Source organism: Stegostoma tigrinum, chromosome 10 (genome assembly GCF_030684315.1).
Source record: "Stegostoma tigrinum isolate sSteTig4 chromosome 10, sSteTig4.hap1, whole genome shotgun sequence".
In the NCBI taxonomy this organism is placed as follows: domain Eukaryota; kingdom Metazoa; phylum Chordata; class Chondrichthyes; order Orectolobiformes; family Stegostomatidae; genus Stegostoma; species Stegostoma tigrinum.
In genome coordinates this window covers 3,906,227-3,926,651 of record NC_081363.1, presented here as the reverse complement: position 1 = coordinate 3,926,651, position 20,425 = coordinate 3,906,227, and the positions used below count along the sequence as shown (strand labels likewise).

The 20,425-nt window shown below is 45.6% G+C and overlaps 2 protein-coding genes across 5 annotated transcripts in view; both read right to left on the bottom strand.

The window, feature by feature from the left end:
- LOC125455769 (protein phosphatase 1 regulatory subunit 36) overlaps positions 1 to 9,164 on the bottom strand; it is a 134,619-nt gene extending 125,455 nt beyond the window's left edge. For all 3 annotated transcript variants that reach the window (XM_059649425.1, XM_059649427.1, XM_059649426.1), the window contains exons 1-2: positions 9,076 to 9,164; positions 519 to 583 (exon numbers count right to left, since the gene is read on the bottom strand). In XM_059649425.1, coding sequence (XP_059505408.1) covers positions 519 to 583; positions 9,076 to 9,102 — 92 coding nt within the window. In that variant the 5' untranslated portion in view covers positions 9,103 to 9,164. The remainder of the gene's footprint in view (positions 1 to 518; positions 584 to 9,075) is intronic.
- Positions 9,165 to 15,110: 5,946 nt separating this feature from the next.
- Positions 15,111 to 20,425, bottom strand: part of LOC125455303 (heat shock-related 70 kDa protein 2-like) — a 37,821-nt gene continuing 32,506 nt past the window's right edge. Inside the window, exons 2-3 of one of the 2 annotated variants that reach the window (XM_048537063.2) lie at positions 16,859 to 18,283; positions 15,111 to 16,801 (exon numbers count right to left, since the gene is read on the bottom strand). In XM_048537063.2, the coding sequence (XP_048393020.1) occupies positions 16,644 to 16,801; positions 16,859 to 18,283 (1,583 nt within the window). In that variant the 3' untranslated portion in view covers positions 15,111 to 16,643. Of the gene's footprint in view, positions 18,284 to 20,425 lie in introns of both variants that reach the window. The other variant, XM_048537061.2, reaches the window with a different exon arrangement.

Genomic DNA, 20,425 nt, shown 5'->3' with positions numbered 1-20,425 from the left:
CAGAGGTAGTTTCTTTACTCAGAGAGTAGTAAGGGAATGGAACGCTTTGCCTGCAATGGTAGTAGATTCGCCAACTTTAGGTACATTTAAGTCGTCATTGGATAAGCATATGGACGTACATGGAATTGTGTAGGTTAGATGGGTTTGAGATCGGTATGACAGGTCGGCACAACATCGAGGGCCGAAGGGCCTGTACTGTGCTGTAATGTTCTATATCTATATCTATATCCTTGTCAAAGACTTTACTGAAGTCCATATGGACAACATCAACTGCTTTTCCTTCATCAATCATCTTCATCACCTCCTCAAAAAACTCAGTTAAATTAGTGAGGCACGACGTTCCCCACACAAAACCATACTATCTGTCACTAATAAGTCCATTTGCTTCAGCACACCAGGTTGTGGGCAGGGATCTGTGCAGAATGTGAGCCAGCCTTTTCCCAGGATGACTGACAGAGCATATCTCTGGAGGCGAACACTGCCGGCAGTCTTTGATATAAACAGATCCATTCACATACCTGACTAACTCAAGTGTGTTTGTGTCATCCTTCCAGACCCAGTGTGCAGGCACTGCTGCCATCAGCTGCAAAATAGTACAATTATGAAATGAATATATGACATTTTCAGCAGAATATCAAAGAATACTGAAACAAAAGGTCTGGATATCAGCATCAAATCCTTGAGTAGCCAACTCTCCAACCACGAAATCTCCAGCAATCGAAGATTTATTTGGTTACTGCTCAGAACAGAATCCAAGAATTGAATCGTAGGAACATGTATCAAGATTGAGCTTCAGTCACCTTCTCTCTTTAGCTTTCATTAATTATACCAATATTGGAGATGGGCAAGAGACATTTTTATCAGACAAAATTAATCCAATTGGCTTACAAAGGGCCATTCAATTTCCACTGGCAGCCCTCAGAGATGAACCAATAACAGTGCCTGGGCAAATTGGCTAAAGTTAAAGTTGATAAATTGCAGTGGAGAGAAAACAAATTCTAATGAGAGGGCCTGCCACCATTTGAAATAAAAAAAGTAGTTCAAATTAAAAGAAAAAGACTACAACTGTTCAGAGATAGATGGAAGGTCAGGTGATTGGACAGAATATAAAACACAGCAAAGAATGACCGAAAGATTAATAAAAAGCAGAAAATAGTTGTGAATCTTTGGAAGTCTTTACTAATGAGGCTGGATTATATTCAAGGCTGAGATCAAGAGATTTTGAATCAACAAAGGAATCCTGTGGAGATAATAAGGTGTAGAGCTGGATGAACACAGTAGGCCAAACAGCCTCCTCCTCTGATGCTGCTTGGCCTGCTGTGTTCATCCAGCTCCACACCTTGTTATCTCAGATCCTCCAGCATCTGCAGTTCCCACTACCTCTGAATCATGTGGAGTTGAAGATTAGAATAGAATAGCCATTATTGTCACATACACTCTAGTGATTGCAGTGAAAGTGATGATTGGCACCATCTTAGGTATAGGGTGCCTAACTACAGATACTTTAAATGTTACTACAGAATTAAAGTAACAAAAGTAAAAGTAAAATAGACTAGCATGGGAATACAGAGTTTAAAAAGTCCAGAATGATAACAAAAAGTAACATAAAAGTACTCAAGTTATAGTCATTTCTCATTGAGTCCATGCCCACCAGGTTTCAGAGCACGAGGCCTCACTGCCTCTACACGCTGGCCTCTGTCCAGGACATGTCCCCTCGGCTAGCTGGTGCACGGTCTGCTCCCTCTCTAGGCTCTGGCCCGCACTTGGTCTGCTCCCACTCCAGACTCTGGCTGCGACTTGCTTTCAGGACTAGGCCCAATATCAAATAAGCCTTGATCTCATTGAATAGTGGAGCAGTCTCAGTGGGCTGAATGGCCTACTTCATGTTCTATGGGCTATGGTAAGAAAGATAGCTGTCGATGTAAGTATAATGATGTATAAAAATCATGAGTCTCCAGATATTTATAAAGGAAAAATGTACGTTGGTCTGCAGAAAGTGAATCTGGGAAGTTAATAACATAAAATAAGGAGACAGCAGGTGAATTCAACACAGTGTGGATCTGGAGGAACACAGCAGGCCAGGCAGCATCAGAGGAGTAGGAAAGGTGACATTTTGGGTCAGGACCCTTCTTCAGATTGCTGCCTCACAGGACCAGAGACCCGGGTTCAATTCCACCCTCGGGTAACTGTCTGTGCGGAGTTTGTACATCCTCCCCGTGTCTGCGTGGGTTTCCTCTGGGTGCTCCGGTTTCCTCCCAATGAGCAGGCTAGTTAGATTGGCCACGCCGAATTGTCCATAGTGTTCAGAGATGTGCAGATTAGGTGGGTGATAGGGAGATGAGGTGTGGGTGGGATGTTCTGAGGCGCAGTGTGGACTTGTTGGGCCAAAGGGCCTGTTTCCACAGTGTAGGGGTTCTATGTATCTATGCATATCTGGGAGTCTTGGTCCATGATTCACAAAATATTAGTATGCAGGTAAAACAAGTAATTAGGGATTTAGGGTGGGCAAAAGTAATTGAATTGAGACCTCGCCATGGTCTGTACAAGGACAAAATAAGCATGTCTACCTTTATAATTACTTCTCTGATGAACGGACCCCAACTTTCCATTTGGACCAACTGTCACTTGTAAATGATCAGCAAGAGACCGCTATGTTAGAACAGCCAGATCTCTTGGGCAATCAACAGACTGTGAATATATACAGCATAGAGGTAATACCTAATTTTAAAATGCATAATGAAAAAGCTTAGCCATCTTTTTATACTTCGATCAACATCAACTGCCTGGTATGGAGGGTGCTAGCTATGAAGAGAGGTTGAGTAGATTAGGATTATTTTCATTAGAAAGACAGAGATTGAGGGGGGACCTGATTGAGGTCTACAAAATCATGAGGGGTATAGACAGGGTGGATAACAAGAAGCTTTTTCCCAGAGTGGGGTACTCAATTACTAGGGGTCATGAGCTCAAAGTGAGTGGAGGAAAGTTTAAGGGAGATATGCGTGGAAAGTTCTTTACACAGAGGGTGGTGGGTGCCTGGAACGTGTTGCCAGTGGAGGTGGTAGACGCCGACACGATAGCGTCTTTTAAGATATATCTGGACAGGTACATGGATGGGCAGGGAGCAAATGGACACAGACTGTTAGAAAATAGATGACAGGTTAGACAGAGGATCTCGATCGGCGCAGGCTTGGAGGGCCAAAGGGCCTGTTCCTGTGCTGTAATTTTCTTTGTTCTTTGTATCACTAAAATCCAATCTCTCTCACACATTGGTGTTTATGGGAACTTACTATGCGCAAATTAGTTTCATCATTTAGATGTTAGGACATCACTGAAAGATTTTAGTTAGCGCTGAGGTTATAGTGAGAGTTTGTGATCTGGATTAATGGTTTGGTTAAGTAAGGGTGTTAAATTGTAAGGTTGGGGAAGAGTTATGGGGTAGAGCTGGAGATTATATTTTATTTGTTATTTGTTCACGGAACATGGCTATCCCTGGCAAGGCCAGTATTTATTACCATCATTTAAAAATAAGTTTAAATAATAAAATTTAAGACAGAATTGAGGAAACAGCTTTTCTCTGAGGGTCTTTGGCAATGCATTCCTAAAAGACAGTGGATGCAGAATCTTTAAATGTGTTAAGGCAAACAGAGATACCTTATTGTATCAGAGATAATGGGAACTGCAGACGCTGGAGAATCCGAATAACAAAGCATGGAGCTGGATGAACACAGCAGGCCAAGCAGCATCTTAGGAGCACAAAAGGTGATGTTTTGGGCCTAGACCCTTCATCAGAGAGGGGGATGGGGAGAGGGTGCTGGAATAAATAGGGAGAGAGTGAGAGGCGGACTGAAGATGGATAGAGGAGAAGATAGATGGAGAGGAGACATACAGGTTAAAGAGGCGGGGATGGAGCCTGTAGAGATGAGTATAGGTGGGGAGGTAGGGAGGGGATAGGTCAGTCCAGGGAGGACGGACAGGTCAAGGGGTCGGGATGAGGTTAGTAGGGAGGAAATGGAGGTTCGGCTTGAGGCGGGGGGAGGGGATAGGTGATAGGAAGAATAGGTTAGGGAGGCGGGGACGAGCTGGGCTGATTTTGGGATGCAGTGGGGGGAGGGGAGATTTTGAAGCTTGTGAAATCCACATTGATACCATTGGGCTGCAGAGTTCCCAAGCGGAATGAGTTGCTGTTCCTGTAACCTTCGGGTGGCATCGTTGTGGCACTGTAGGATGGACATGTCATCTCAGGAATGGGAGGAGGAGTTGAAATGGTTCACGACTGGGAGGTGCAGTTGTTTACTGCGAACTGAGCGTAGGTGTTCTGCAAAGCGGTCCCGGAGTCTCCGCTTGGTCTCCCCGATGTAGAAGAAACCACAATGGGTACAGCGGATGCAGTATACCACATTGGCAGATGGCAGATGTGCAGGTGAACGTCTGCTTGATATGGAAAGTCTTCTTGGTGCCTGGGATGTGTGAGGGAGGAGGTGTGGGGACAAGTGTAGAACTTACTGCGGTTGCAGGAAAAAGTGCCTGGTGTGGTGGGGTTGGAGGAGAGTGTGGAGTGGACAAGGGAGTCCTGGAGAGAGTGCTCTCTCCGGAAAGCAGACAAAGGAGGGGATGGAAAAATGTCTTTGGTGGTGGGGTCACATTGTAGATGGCAGAAGTGTCGGAAGATGATGCATTGGATCCGGAGGTTGGTAGGGTGGTATGTGAGGAGAGGGGGGTTCTCTTTTGGAGGTTATTGTGGGGACGGGGTGTGAGGGATGAGTTGCGGGAAATGTGGGAGACACGGTCGAGGGCGTTCTTGAACACTGCGGGGAGGAAGTTGTGGTCCTTGAAGAACGAGGACATCTGAGATGTTTCCTTGAAGAATGAGGACATCTGAGATGTTTCCTTGAAGATGTCCTCGTTCTTCAAGGACCGCAACAGCCCCCCGCAGTGGTCGAGAACGCCCTCGACCGTGTCTCCCGCATTTCCCTCAACTCATCCCTCACACCCCGCCCCCGCAATAACCGCCAAAAGAGAATCCCCCTCGTCCTCACATACCACCCTACCAACCTCCGGATACAACGCATCATCCTCCGACACTTCCGCCATCTACAATCCGACCACACCACCCAAGACATTTTCCCTTTCCACCCTTGCCTGCTCTCCAGAGAGACCACTCTCTCCAGGACTCCCTTGTCCATTCCACACTCCCCTTCAACCCCACCACACCCGGCACTTGCCCCTGCAACCGCAGGAAGTGCCACACCTGCCCCCACACCTCCTCCCTCACCCACATCCCAGGCCCCAAGAAGACTTTCCACATCAAGCAGAGGTTCACCTGCACATCTGCCAATGTGGTATACTGCATCCACTGTACCTGTTGTGGCTTCCTCTACATTGGGGAAACCAAGAGGAGACTTGGAGACCGCTTTGCAGAATACTTACGCTCAGTTCGCAATAAACAAATGCACCTCCCAGTCGTGAACCATTTCAACTTCCCCTCCCACTCCACAGATGACACGTCCATCCTGGGCCTCCTGCAGTGCCATAATGATGCCACCCGAAGGTTGCAGGAACAGCAACTCATATTCCGCTTGGGAACCCTGCAGCCCAATGGTATCAATGTGGATTTCACAAGCTTCAAAATCTCCCCTCCCCCCACTGCATCCCAAAACCAGCCCAGCTCGTCCCCGCCTCCCTAACCTGTTCTTGCTCTCACCTATCCCCTCCTCCCACCTCAAGCCGCACCTCCATTTCCTACCTACTAACCTCATCCCGCCTCCTTTACCTGTCCGTCCTCCCTGGACTGACCTATCCCCTCCCTACCTCCCCACCTACACTCACATCTACAGGCTCCATCCCCACCCTTTTAACTTGTTTGTCTCCTCTCCACCTACCTTCTCCTCTATCCATCTTCGGTCCGCCTCCCCCTCTCTCCCTATTTATTCCAGTTCCCTCACCCTATCCCCCTCTCTGATGAAGGGTCTAGGCCCGAAACGTCAGTTTTTGTGCTCCTAAGATGCTGTTTGGCCTGCTGTCTTCATCCAGCTCCACACTTTGTTATAAGAGATAGATTATTGTTTGCTGAAGGGATAAAGATGATCACTGATATGGAGGAATGTAGAATTGAAATTAAAATCAGATCAGCCAGATCTTATTGAAAGAGGAACAGGATTTGTGACATAGAAAGCTGTCAGACTCACTGTGATCTACAGCATTTAATAAAATGTGAGGCTGGATGAACACAGCAGGCCAAGCAGCATCTCAGGAGCACAAAAGCTGACGTTTCGGGCCTAGACCCTTCATCAGAGAGGGGGATGGGGGGAGGGAACTGGAATAAATAGGGAGAGAGGGGGAGGCGGACCGAAGATGGAGAGTAAAGAAGATAGGTGGAGAGAGTGTAGGTGGGGAGGTAGGGAGGGGATAGGTCAGTCCAGGGAAGACGGACAGGTCAAGGAGGTGGGATGAGGTTAGTAGGTAGCGGGGGGTGTTTCAATGGGAGAGAGATTCCCTGAGGTTGGTCCGGAGGGAGGAGGGTAACTTCTTCAGGTTAGGCATCCCTGGAAGAGGCTTCGCAGTGAGGTTAAAATATTTTAACCTCACTGCGAAGCCTCTTCCAGGGATGCCTAACCTGAAGAAGTTACCCTCCTCCCTCCGGACCAACCTCAGGGAATCTCTCTCCCATTGAAACTCCACCTATCTTCTTTACTCTCCATCTTCGGTCCGCCTCCCCCTCTCTCCCTATTTATTCCAGTTCCCTCTCCCCATCCCCCTCTCTGATGAAGGGTCTAGGCCCGAAACGTCAGCTTTTGTGCTCCTGACATGCTGCTTGGCCTGCTGTGTTCATCCAGCCTCACATTTTATTATCTTGGATTCTCCAGCATCTGCAGTTCCCATTATCTCTGTGATCTACAGCATTTGTTGTTTTTAGTGCAGATTCCAGCATCTGCACTAATTTGTTCCCAATGAGTGGCCACTCCTGCTCATTACCATCTCTCCCCAACTACCTTTAAACTAAGAGGTTTTATCAGCTATTTCAGAGGGTGGTTAAGGGTCAACCCCATGGTTGGAGTCACATTTAGGCTGGACTAGAGATAATAGGAACTGCTGATGCTGGTGTTTGAGATAACAAGGTGTAGAGCTGGAGGAACACAGCAGGCCGAGCAGCATCAGAGGAGCAGGAAAGCCGATGTTTGGGGTCTGGACCCTTCTCCAGAAATGGGGGAGGGGAACGGGTCTCTGAAATAAATAGAGAGGGGGGGAGGCGGTGATAGAAGGTGGAGAGGAGCAGACAGGTGGAGAGAAGACGGACAGTTCAAGGAGGCGAGGATGCAGCCAGTAAAGGTGAGCGTAGGTAGGGGGTTGGTCAGTGGTGAGGGAGGGAGGTGAGGGAGGGAAGGGAGGGCAGGCTAGGGGGAGGGCAGACAGGTCAAGGAGGCGGGGATGCAGCCAGTAAAGGTGAGTGTAGGTAGGGGGTTGGTCAGTGGAGAGGGAGGGAGGTGAGGGAGGGAGGGGAGGGAGGTGAGGGAGGGAGGGGAGGGAGGTGAGGGAGGGAGGGGAGGGAGGGGAGGGAGGGGAGGGAGGGGAGGGAGGGGAGGGAGGTGAGGGCAGGCTAGGGGGAAGGCAGACAGGTCAAGGAGGCGGGGATGCAGCCAGTAAAGGTGAGCGTAGGTAGGGGGTTGGTCAGTGGTGAGGGAGGGAGGTGAGGGAGGGAGGGGAGGGAGGTGAGGGAGGGAGGTGAGGGAGGGAGGTGAGGGAGGGAGGGGAGGGAGGGAGGGGAGGGCAGGCTAGGGGGAAGGCAGACAGGTCAAGGAGGCGGGGATGCAGCCAGTAAAGGTGAGCGTAGGTAGGGGGTTGGTCAGTGGTGAGGGAGGGAGGTGAGGGAGGGAGGGGAGGGAGGTGAGGGAGGGAGGGGAGGGAGGTGAGGGAGGGAGGGGAGGGAGGTGAGGGAGGGAGGGGAGGGCAGGCTAGGGGGAAGGCAGACAGGTCAAGGTGGCGGGGATGCAGCCAGTAAAGGTGAGCGTAGGTAGGGGGTTGGTCAGTGGTGAGGGAGGGAGGTGAGGGAGGGAAGGGAGGGCAGGCTAGGGGGAAGGCAGACAGGTCAAGGAGGCGGGGATGCAGCCAGTAAAGGTGAGTGTAGGTAGGGGGTTGGTCAGTGGAGAGGGAGGGAGGTGAGGGAGGGAGGGGAGGGAGGGAGGGGAGGGAGGGAGGGGAGGGAGGGGAGGGAGGGAGGGAGGGGAGGGCAGGCTAGGGGGAAGGCAGACAGGTCAAGGAGGCGGGGATGCAGCCAGTAAAGGTGAGCGTAGGTAGGGGGTTGGTCAGTGGTGAGGGAGGGAGGTGAGGGAGGGAGGTGAGGGAGGGAGGGGAGGGAGGTGAGGGAGGGAGGGGAGGGAGGTGAGGGAGGGAGGGGAGGGCAGGCTAGGGGGAAGGCAGACAGGTCAAGGAGGCGGGGATGCAGCCAGTAAAGGTGAGTGTAGGTAGGGGGTTGGTCAGTGGAGAGGGGCAGGCTGGGGGGGAAGACGGACAGGTCAAGGAGGCAGGGATGAAGCCAGTCGGTAGGAAGCGGGGGTGGGGGGTGGGGGGTGGGAGTGGGAGGAATGGACTAGGTAAGGCTGGCATCGGTGAAAGAAAGTTTACCGTTTCACAGTGGGTGTGGCGAGGGGGCGGGATAGGGTTTCAGGGAATTGAGGTTTTTGTTTAAATTTCACCAACTGCAGGAAGAGTTTGAAGCGTCTGAATTCTCCTCGCGGTGAAAAATACCAAATACAGGTTCTGAGGAAGGGTCGCCGGACCCGGAACGTTAACTCCGTTCTCTCCTTCACAGAGGCTGCCAGACCTGCTGAGCTTTTCCAGCAACTTCTGCTTCTGTTCCCAATGCCCCCTTCACCTGGAGGCGCCCTGCTTTTGGGTTTAATGTTTGGAGTGAGATTTAACGTGTTCCTGGATGGTGAGGGTTAATATTTCAACCAGGGGGTCGGCGCCCACCCTCCCCCCCGGCAGCAGAGCTCGGGGCTGTTGGGGGGGGGGGGGGGGGACAGGATAAATTCTCGTCCCGAACTGGCCCCTGCCGTTGCTGCCTTACCCCGATCTCACCTGCTCCAGGTTGAGGTATCCGGACATGTTGCAGCCTGTTTACAGCCGTGTCCTAGCAACCGCCACAAGATACACTCCCGGGGTTGTGGGGGAGCAACAAGTAAACCTCCGCTAGGGGGGGCACTAATGTACCCCGGTGTGAAAGCAGGGAGTCCGGAAGTGGGAAGGGACAGAAAAATCACCCCAATGTGAGAGCAACGGTTGGGATGAAAGAATAGTGAGCTCAGCGTGGGGATAACCTCTTGGGAGGGGAGTAATGTGATTGACCCTGTGGAGCAGGGAGTCACGAACCCAGTGTGAAAATAGTATGAGAGTGGCAGGAGTAGGATTAAGCCAGGTGTCATTAGCCACTCGGAGTGGGAAATAATGAACGCATTGCAAAAGTAACCCCTGTGAGGCGAGTAAGAAACCCAACGTGAATTTGAGAGTGACCCCCGCCCCCAGGAAGGGTGAGTAAAAACCCAGCATGAGAGTGTTCTCTAGGGCAAGAGTGACAGTAACTCTGGTGGAGAAATAAACTAATGTGAGAGTTAGACCCAAGAGCTCAGAGTATTAACCTAGTATGAGAGACCTCTGATTATGAATAACAAGCCCAGTGATAGAGTAATCTCTTGGAGGGTAGTAATGTGATCAGTCTAAAAGTAACCTTCAGGATCAGGTGGTATTAAATCCAGTGTGAGTAACTCTAGGAGCAGGAAGTAGGGCAGTATTGACCAAGTAAGGGAGGAGCGTTGAGAGGTGAGTAGAGTTTAAGTTATCAAGTTATAAGCTAGCAATTCATATTTCCTGAAATGACAAGGTGTACAGCTGGATGAACACATCAGGCCAGGCAGCATCAGAGGAGCAGGAAAGCTGACGTTTCAGGTCTGGACCCTTCTTCAGAAAGGAGGGTCCATTTCTGAAGAAGGGTCCAGACCCGAAACGTCAGCTTTCCTGCTCCTCTGATGCTGCTTGGCCTGCTGTGTTCATCCAGCTCCACGTCGTGTTATCGCAGAGTCTCCGGCATCTGCAGTTCCTACTATCTCTGAATTCATATTTCCTGACTTAATATCTAAAAAAGGCCCATGGCTTAAGAAAGGACTGAAATGTTTGACTTTTTAATTTTACTTCTTTATTTTCCACTTTTATACTCAGAAGTCTGTAGTGCTGAACTTTTAAACTATATCTTTATTTTTCTCTTTCTGTAACTAAGATTTTGTGACTCAGTATTTTGTACCTAAGAGGGCACCACCTGTGGCAACATTGTATACTTAGTCCGTACTTGAGCATACATGACAAAAAAAACCTACATAGAACATAACAGCACAGTACAGGCCCTTCAGCCCTCGATGTTGTGCCGACCTGTCATACCGATCTCAAGCCCATCTAACCTACACTATTCCATGTACGTCCATATGCTTATCCAATGATGACTTAAACGTACCTAAAGTTGGCGAATCTACTACCGTTGCAGGCAAAGCGTTCCATTCCCTTACTACTCTCTGAGTAAAGAAACTACCTCTGACATCTGTCCTATATCTTTCACCCCTCAATTTAAAGCTATGCCCCCTCGTGCTCACCGTCACCATCCTAGGAAAAAGGCTCACCCTATCCACCCTATCTAACCCTCTGATTATCTTATATGTCTCAATTAATCACGTCACAACCTTCTTCTCTCTAATGAAAACAGCCTCAAGTCCCTCAGCTTTTCCTCGTAAGACCTTCCCTCCATACCAGGCAACATGCTAGTAAATCTCCTCTGCACCCTTTCCAAAGCTTCCACATCCTTCTTATAATGCGGTGACCAGAACTGTACACAATACTCCAAGTGCGGCCGCACCAGAGTTTTGTACAGCTGCAGCATAACCTCTTGGTTCCGGAACTCGATCCCTCTGTTAATAAAAGCTAAAACACTGTATGCCTTCTTAACAGCCCTGTCAACCTGGGTGGCAACTTTCAAGGATCTGTGTACATGGACACCGAGATCTCTCTGCTCATCTGCACTGCTAAGAATCTTACCATTAGCCCTGTACTTTGCCTTCCGGTTACTCCTACCAAAGTGCATCACCTCACACTTGTCTGCATTAAACTCCATTTGCCACCTCTCCGCCCAGCTGTGCAGCTTATCTATGTCTCTCTGTAACCTACAATATCCTTCATCACTATCCACAACTCCACCGAACTTAGTGTCGTCTGCAAATTTATTAACCCATCCTTCTACGCCCTCATTCAGGTCGTTTATAAAAATGACGAACAGATAAAAATGACGAACTTGTCCACAATAAAGTTATGTTCTTGTTAAGTACAGAAACCTGGTGGGTGTTTTCTTTTAATGTGAGTTCATCAGTTAGGAATTAGATAGTATGACAAATTCTTTTCACATTTGTGGGGTTTGATTTACACTACTCCAGTGCATCATGAGAATGGGAGACTACTTGCAACTGTAGGAAAGCCAGTGGAATTCTCAGAAAAGGGTGTGTCAGTTTGGAAACAGACAATTAAAACTGTAGCTATAGTGCAAAGGGAACATTTCCTTGGAAGCAATGAAGTCAAAAGAGATAACTCAATTTTTTTTTCCTGATAAAGAGAATAAAATCACTGCAGAATCTGAATATTCCATTTCAAAGGGAGCAGAATTTCATTATTCTTCGAATAACAAAGGTAAACCAACAATGATAGAGATTATTTTATCTTGGTTTTCTTTGAAGAGAGTTTGTAAGGCAGAGGCACAGAGCTGACTAATTAGGCAACTTGAGTAAATAGCTTGGCAGGCCTTGGCTTTTGTTTTAAACAGCCTGAATGTGTGTGGCCAGCTCTCTGACCAGAATTTCTGGATTCTGGTTCAGAAGCTATTGGGGTCTCAACAGATTTGGAAGCTTCCGTGAATGTCTCTTGGCTGCTGCTCTCTGTGGATTTTCTCTTGATTTTTTTCCATTCTGGATTACAGAACTGCATGTGAGAATCTTGTCTGAATTTTCTTTTTTTAGCCAAGGGTGTTCATGGGATGTTACAATATTGGAATAGTTAGTTAGTAATGGTTACTCTATCTATTATTCTCGTAAGTTTCCAACAGAGTTGTTATTCTAAAATCCTCTTTCTTTGGTTGTATTTTAACAGAAGTGTTTAAGTAAGTTGTGTTTTGCTTAACATTGAAAAATTTGACCAGTGGCATTGCATCTGGAACCATCACTTCACATTTGCCTTTAAAAATAAGAACAAGTTAGGGTCTAGGCTACCTTCTCACAATATTTTGACGGGGTCTGGTCTGGTCCATAACATAATACAGAAAACATGAGTTTGAAGTTACATAGAGGTTACAATCCTATTATACAGAGTCAAATTAACGAGTGATTTAGTAAATGGAAATGTTGTAATTAGAATAATGAAAAAAATCCTACAGCAACAATTAATCTTACCTTATTGACCTGCCTTATTTCTAAAATATTTGTCTCACTGAAGATGGTGAAATGTCCAGTAATAGTAAAATAAACTGAGAAGCCGCATCAGGAATATCATGGATTATTTCATGACTGTTTTCTGGCTAGATTTTAGGCCCATGAAATTAGACTGGAAGAGTCTATGAAAAAGGGAAATTCAGTGCTACTTTCCTACAAGGAGACAAGATGGGGATTGAACAGGCACAGTTATTTTTCACAAAAATGGCAAGGATTAGTTTCAAGATGGTGGCAGCGGAGTAGCAGCGTTCATGCCTGGGTCCTGAGCCCAGGGCTCATCTACTTCCGTCTGCTTTTTCGCTCCTTTTTTCTCGCTTTCTTTTACTTTTGTTCTTTGCTTCTTTTTGGTTCCTTTAACTGTTGCATCAGCAGGGGCAATCCACTTCCCGGGAGAGAATGGCAGCAGCAGGAGTGGTTCCCTTCCTGGAGTGTCTGCAACGGTCCCCTTCCCAAAGAGTCAGGAACAGTTACTTTATGGAGTGTCAGGAGTAGTTCTTTCCTGGGGAGTCAGCAACAGTAGGTTCCTTGGCTGAAATGGGAGTCCCAGTAGGTGGCAGCAATGTAATCCAGAACAAGGCACTGGCTGCTTTGGCATGGTGAGTCCAGCGAGGAGTTTGAGCGCAATTTGGCACTTGGCAGCTTCGGTGGCAGCTGCATTGCCAAGATTGGCCCAGCTCTGACTCGTGGCAATGATGACAGTGGAGGCAAGATGGCACAAAAGGATGGCCGCATGGTTACAGCAAAGCAGTTCCAGGATGTGTCTGAGCCCGGGTACCTAACAGCAGAAGCTTTCTGACTACTGCGGCATACAGGGACCCACAGTACCTGAGTAAGAACCAAAAGAACTGTGGATGCTGTAAATCAGGAACAAAAACAAAGCTGAAGGGTTCTGAGGAAGGGTCACTGGACTCGAAATGTTAACTCTTTTTCCTCCTCCACAGATGCTGCCAGTCCTGCTGAGCTTTTACAGCAACTTTGTTTTTGTACAGTACCTGAGTGTTCGCAGACTGAGAGATGGACTTTGTGGCTTTGATTTTCTGGCAGACTCATCGCAGAGGTGGGGAGTGATCTGGATATTTCCCTTTTATTTGCTTGTATATTCATTTCTGCTTTTCTTTATAAGCCTGTCTTTTATATACTAAGAGGGCATCAGAGAATGATGACTCTGTATACTTTTCACTGTAGAGTACATGATAATGATATGTGAATCTAAAAACCTTTTTAAAATCTACAAAAATCCAAAATATACAACAGTGGAGACACGAGACACACTGAGTCTTGTCTCTACCAAAGTGCGAAAATTGCAAATCTAATAGCTTTGAAAAGACTGTTATTTCAGGCATACAATGGCTAGCAAAGACAATATTTTAGATGTTTTGTCAGTGACAAGTATGACCATATGAATGCTGTGATCCTGTGATCAAGCTTGTTTTGCTTGGGACATGGGTGTAATGGAAACATAAGTATGTTTTACTGTTGATATACTATATGAATAGTGTTCAGGCTATTTTGTTTGTTTCCTCTGGATGGGGAAAGATGTAATGAACGGTGCATTTTGTATATTTTTGGATTTTGAATTCAAAATAGAGACATACAGATATGTGTCGACTCCAATAAGGTTTTTGTTTGGTTGGCTAGAAAGTCAATTTGGAATTGTGACCTAAAATACATCAGTTCCAAGAAAGCATGTAATTGCAGTGGGGTGCCTGAGAGGATTGGTGTTGTGTTGATGGATTACTATTAAGCACATCACAAACAAAGTAAACACATAAAAGGCAATCAGTTTCCTTTTAATTTCTAAATGTCAGGTTTAAATATTTAGTTCAGAAAAACCCAGAGCTTAGTTCACAATGGAAAATTGCTTCTTCCAGCAGGAGAATTTTAGTTTGTGGGTCCTACAAACTAGGACAACTTTGATGGGAATCTCAAATTGCTGGAAATGAAATGGTCAACCATGAAAATTATGGGAGGTTGACGCCAGCAGACTTGGAAAGGAATCGTAAAATTGCCTCCACAATTCAACAAAAAAAGAACTGGGAAACTTAGTTAAATGCATTTTTAAAAGCTTCGATAGTGATGATATTTCTTTGGAATTAAGTCTCTTTCAACCAACACCCTCTTTTACACTTTGTCTCTTATGTCTGTATGTTTTGTTTATTTTGTGAATTTTGTTTCCATTTTAGAGAACATCTGCAGCCTCATGCGAATATGTTTCCATGACTAAACACCATGTTAACCAACTGCAAAAAAAATCTCAGTCAGTCATTCTAGGTCCTGAGTTGTCCAGTATTACCAGAGCTGGGATCATAACTTAAATTACATAAGGTCCTATCACACCTGCAAAGCTGTAGAAACTGTTCCAAACTGCAGTAAGCTAAGGTTGTCTTTATTTTTTTGTTTTTTTATTAAAACATTTCATACATGGGTTGAACACAATGAATGAAAATGCATGCAGAAAGAAATCAACAAGAATTTTTGTTAAGCAAAAAGCAGACTACTGCAGTTTAGAAATCCAAAATAAAAGAAGTTGCTGGAAACACTCAGGTGGTCAGGAAACATCAACACTATGGAAAAATAAAATTTCAACTTTTTCTCCTCATTGTTGCTTTTAGACAGTAGCCCACTTGCTTGAGACACATCCTAAAGTTTCTTCTGTTGACCAGTCTCAATTCCCTTTTGAACTACAGAACAAATTCTTCTTTTATTAAATCTCTCCCATCTTTCACCCAATATCAAACCATTCTTTATCTTTTTCCCTTCTCAGTCGTTACTGAAATCCAAACACATACCAACGTTTATCCCCTGGTCATGACGACCTACTTCATTAACTATTACCACAGATGCTATAGAAGTTGAGTATTTCCAGCACTTTCTGATTTTGTTTAAAACTTTTTCTTAGTTTAATAAAGAACACAAACATTTTTAAAAGTCAAAGCTTTGCATCCACTGAGAGCGGTTCACACTCTTGAAACCAGAGTTAACTGTAATGTTTGCAGCAGTTATATTTTCACCAAAAGCCGGTTTACAAAGAGATTCTGTATGGCTTGCCAAATCATTCTTCAAAATATATCTGGAAGATTTCACAAGCATCAGCTCCTTCCAGTCAAAGGCATTTTCTCTTCCACAATTACTGGAGAATCCATCAGCAGCAATTGCAACAGAGAGAAACAAAGTTTGTGATTGGGTGATGAGTGTGCATCACAATCTGAGTGATGTCAACTAGCCAGAGGCCTACAGTGATGAAGGAGGGTGCAGATTGTCTGGCTTCCAGGTAGATTGTGGTTTGGGAGGGAAGGGTATGACTGATGGAGAAATCAGGGTCAGGGTGTGGGTTATGATGATGAGGATTGGGAACAAGAGTTTGGCCAGAAGAGGGCAGGTGTAATCAAGAGGATATAGGCAAGTCAGAGCCTCCAAGACATTTCTGAAGTCCATCCACTACAGACAGACTGCAGTTTAATGTTGTCCAGTAGTACAGAATGATTATGAAGGCGTCTGACACGCTGGATGTAGTATTCCCTCCACTTCCAGAATATAGAAAGTCTGTCAAGCCAGCAACGTTCCCCACTCTCTCTACTGCAAGGCTGCAGTCCCTCCTCCCAACTATCATAAAAGAATAGAAGCAAAGTTTTACATCACTGCAGATCAGCCAAATTGTGATGGCTAAGTATAGGATCTTTTTAAGTCATATACATGCTTCCCCAAAACAAGTTAACACACTCCTTATTCTGTTGAGGACAGGTCCCAGCTAAAGATGGTGTGGGTTTGTTATGGTGGAGTCTCTTTCGCTTGTATTCATTCTTCCCTGATCTATATTCTCCCTATTTGATAGTTGAGTAAATTTCATCAGAATAAGCTCACATTTGAGTTTGTGAAGAACTCCATTGTTAATTAAAAAGAAACACAATGGGTGACCTGGGTCATAATCTCTCATTAAGAAACTACAATAAGTTAATGCTCTGCAAAATTTTAAGCTGTAAAAAGGTAACTAAACAGTTGAGTAGCATGTACTCTCCAACATGCCATCAAATCTTCCTGTTCTTTTTCGTTCCAAAATACTGAAGCAATCTAGAAATCAAGCAGCAGTCCATAAATCTGAGCAGACTGTCTTCAATTCTTTCCTACCTATATCACTCAGTCAACTTCTTCAATTGTGGGTCCACTGGCATTGCTAGGTTCAGAGGCACTACCAGCTCCTGCTGGTACCCCAGCACAGGGACAGCGAAAGAATTTGGCTACTGGCTTGCAAACTTTCTCCAGCTCCTTCTGCTGGTGTTCAAATTCTTCCTTCTCTGCTGTCTGGTTTCTTTCTAACCAAGTGAGAACCTCCTGACACTTCGCAAGGATACTGCTCCTTTCCTGGTCAGTGATTTTCCCTTTCAACTTCTCATCTTGTACAGCCTGCATCATAGCATACACATAGGACTCTAGGGCATTTTTGACAGTCACTCTTTGACGGTTAGAATCATCTTCAGTCTTGTAGCGCTCTGCATCCTGCACCATGCGCTCTATTTCATCTTTGCTCAGCCGACCCTTGTCATTAGTAATAGTGATCTTGTTTTCTCGGCCTGTACTCTTGTCTACAGCTGAAACGTTCAGGATACCGTTAGCGTCTATGTCAAAGGTCACCTCGATTTGTGGTACTCCACGGGGAGCTGGTGGGATATTAGAAAGGGCAAACTTGCCAAGTAGATTGTTATCTCTGGTCATTGCCCTCTCACCTTCATAAACTTGAACAAGGACACTGGTTTGATTCTCAGAATACGTAGTGAAGATCTGAGTCTGTTTGGTGGGGATGGTTGTGTTTCGTTTGATGAGTGGAGTCATGACACCCCCAGCTGTTTCAATACCTAGAGATAGTGGACTAACATCCAACAACAACAGGTCCTGCACATTTTCAGACTTATCACCTGTTAAAATGGCCGCTTGTACAGCTGCACCATAAGCTACAGCTTCATCTGGATTGATGCTCTTGTTCAGCTCTTTTCCACTGAATAATTCTTGAAGCAGTTTCTGAATTTTAGGGATTCTCGTGGAGCCTCCTACAAGAACAATATCCTGAATCCGAAACTTGTCGATCTTGGCATCACGAAGGGCTTTCTCAACAGGCTCAAGTGTGGCTCGGAAGAGATCATTATTCAGTTCCTCAAACCGAGCCCTAGTGATGGATGTATAGAAATCAACCCCTTCATATAGTGAATCAATCTCAAGGCTAGCTTGCGTACTTGAGGATAGGGTCCTCTTAGCACGCTCACAAGCTGTACGCAGACGTCTTACTGCCCGCTTGCTCTGGGAGATATCTTTCTTAAATTTCCTTTTGAACTCTTCTATGAAATGGCTCACCATGCGATTGTCAAAATCTTCTCCTCCCAAATGAGTATCTCCAGCAGTGGACTTGACTTCAAATATACCATCCTCAATGGTGAGGACAGAAACATCAAATGTTCCACCTCCCAGGTCAAAGATGAGGACATTATGTTCACCAGACCCTGCTTTGTCTAGTCCATATGCAATAGCAGCTGCAGTTGGTTCATTGATAATCCTCAGCACGTTTAAAGCAGCAATGGTTCCAGCATCTTTGGTGGCTTGTCTTTGGCTATCATTAAAATAAGCGGGCACTGTGATGACAGCATTCCTCACAGGAGTACCTAGGTATGCCTCTGCAATCTCCTTCATTTTTGTTAGCACCATGGAGGAAATCTCCTCAGCAAAGAAAGTCTTCAGTTCTCCTTTGTACTCCACCTGAACTTTGGGTTTCCCTCCCTCATTAATGACTGTGAAAAGATGAACAAAGACATTTTCTAATAAATGAAATATCAAATGACAGATTATTTTTCCATTTCTTAAGAACAGCTGTAATCTGCCAAAAATCAAATACTTTCCCCTCATGCTGGGACTTTTTTGTCTGGAGTGTAGGAAGTTGAAGGGTGACCTTACTGAGATTTTTAAAATCATGAGGGACATAGATAAGATGAGTGACAGGGTCTTTTCCCTAGAGTGGGGGAAAGTTCAAAACTAGGGGCATATTAAGGTGAGAGAAGAATTTAAAAAAGATATGATGGGCAACATTTTATCTTGAACAGAGTGGTCCATGTATGGAACGAACAGTTAGAGAAAGTGGTGTGTTGCAGGTACAGTTATAACATTCAAAGAGACATTTGGGTAAGTTCATGAATAGGAAAGGTTTGGAGGAATATGGACAATGCACAGATACTTTAGTTTCAGACCGTGGTGGGAGTAGACTGGGTGGATGTGAGGGTCTGTTTCCAGGCTGCATGAATCTATGACAAGAAAGCATGAATCTATGACAAGAAAGACAAAGCCCAGACCTGCCCTTCCAATCTTAACCATCCATGTATATTTGATGCAAGAAGGCTAAAGTTGTAGGCTAAAGTTGTAGTACCTGACTTCACCCCCTCCCCCTTCTGGTCTCCAGAGTCTAGATGCCTACAGGAGAGAAACAGCAATTTAGAACATAGAACAGTACAGCACAGAAACAGGGCCTTCCAACCACAATGTTGTGCTGAATATAAACATCAAATTAAACCATATCCCTCTGTTCCTTGCATATCTAAAAGCCCCTTAAAATGCCCCTATTGTATCTGCCTCCTCCACCACCGGCAGCATATTTTACAGTCTTACCACTATTTAAAAACTTTTCCCCCCCCTCACCAAAAATGCATGGCCCCTTGTATTAGATATTTCAACTCTGGGGGGAAAAGGTTCTGACCATTAACCCTATTTAAGCAAGGGGAGGCAATGGCCTAGTGGTATTATTGTTGTACTGTTAAACTGTTAATCCAGAGACCCAGATAATGTTCTGGAGACCTGGGTTCAAATTCTGCCATGGCAGATGGTGGGATTTGAATAATAAATCAGGAATTAGGAGTTTAACGATAACTGTGAATCCATTGTTGATTGTTGGAAAAGCCTGTCTGGTTCACTAATGTCCTTTAGGGAAGGAAACTGCCATCTTTACCTGGTCTGGCCGCCACATGACTCCAGATTCATAGCAATGTGTTGACTCTCAACTGCCCTCTGGCCAATTAGGGTTGGGTAATAGATGCTGCCATCCAGTGACACCCTCATCCCGTGAACGAATAAAAATAAAGCATCTCAAAATTTTACAGACTTCCGTCAAGTCTCCCTTCAGCCTCAGCTGCTCCACAGGAAACAATCAGTTTTTCTAGCTTTAACCCCAAGATAGCTCTGTACATCAAAAGATGTTCAGGGTTCTGCCATTAGCCGTATGCTTTTCCTTAACATTTCATTTATTAAAATGTACTGATTTATTATCACAGGAACTGGAGTACAGTGAAAAGCTTTGTTTACAAGCAGTACATTGTAATCAAGGATCTACAGATCAAAAAGACTTAGAGGCATACTTGTTACATTACACAGGTCATGTGCTAGGTGAGATCAATGTTAGCAAGATCAGCCTTATTTTAAACTAGAGAGTCCATTCATCACTAACAGCTGCGAAGAAGCTTTCACTGAATCTGCTGGTGTGTGTATTCAGGCTTCTGTACCTTCTGTCTGACAGAAGAGGTTGTAGGAGATTGTTACTGGAGTGTGATGGGCCTTTAATTTTGGCAGCCTTTCTGCAGCAGCAAGCTGTGTAAATGGAATCCATGAAGGGATCTGGGCTATGCACACAACTTTGTGGTTTCTTACGGTCCTGGGTAGAGCAGTTGCCAAACCAGACTGTTACGCACCTGGACAGTACGTTTTCAATGGTGCATCTGTAGAAATTGCTTAAGGCCCAGGCCCCTATGGACATGTTGAATTTCCTGAGGAAGAAGCGTTGTCTAGGACAAGTTGTCATCTTTTGTCAGTCCAAGGAACTTGACACCCTCCATCCCCTCAAACGCAGTTTGCTGATGTGGATGGGAGAGAGTGTTCTTCTGTCTTGCTGA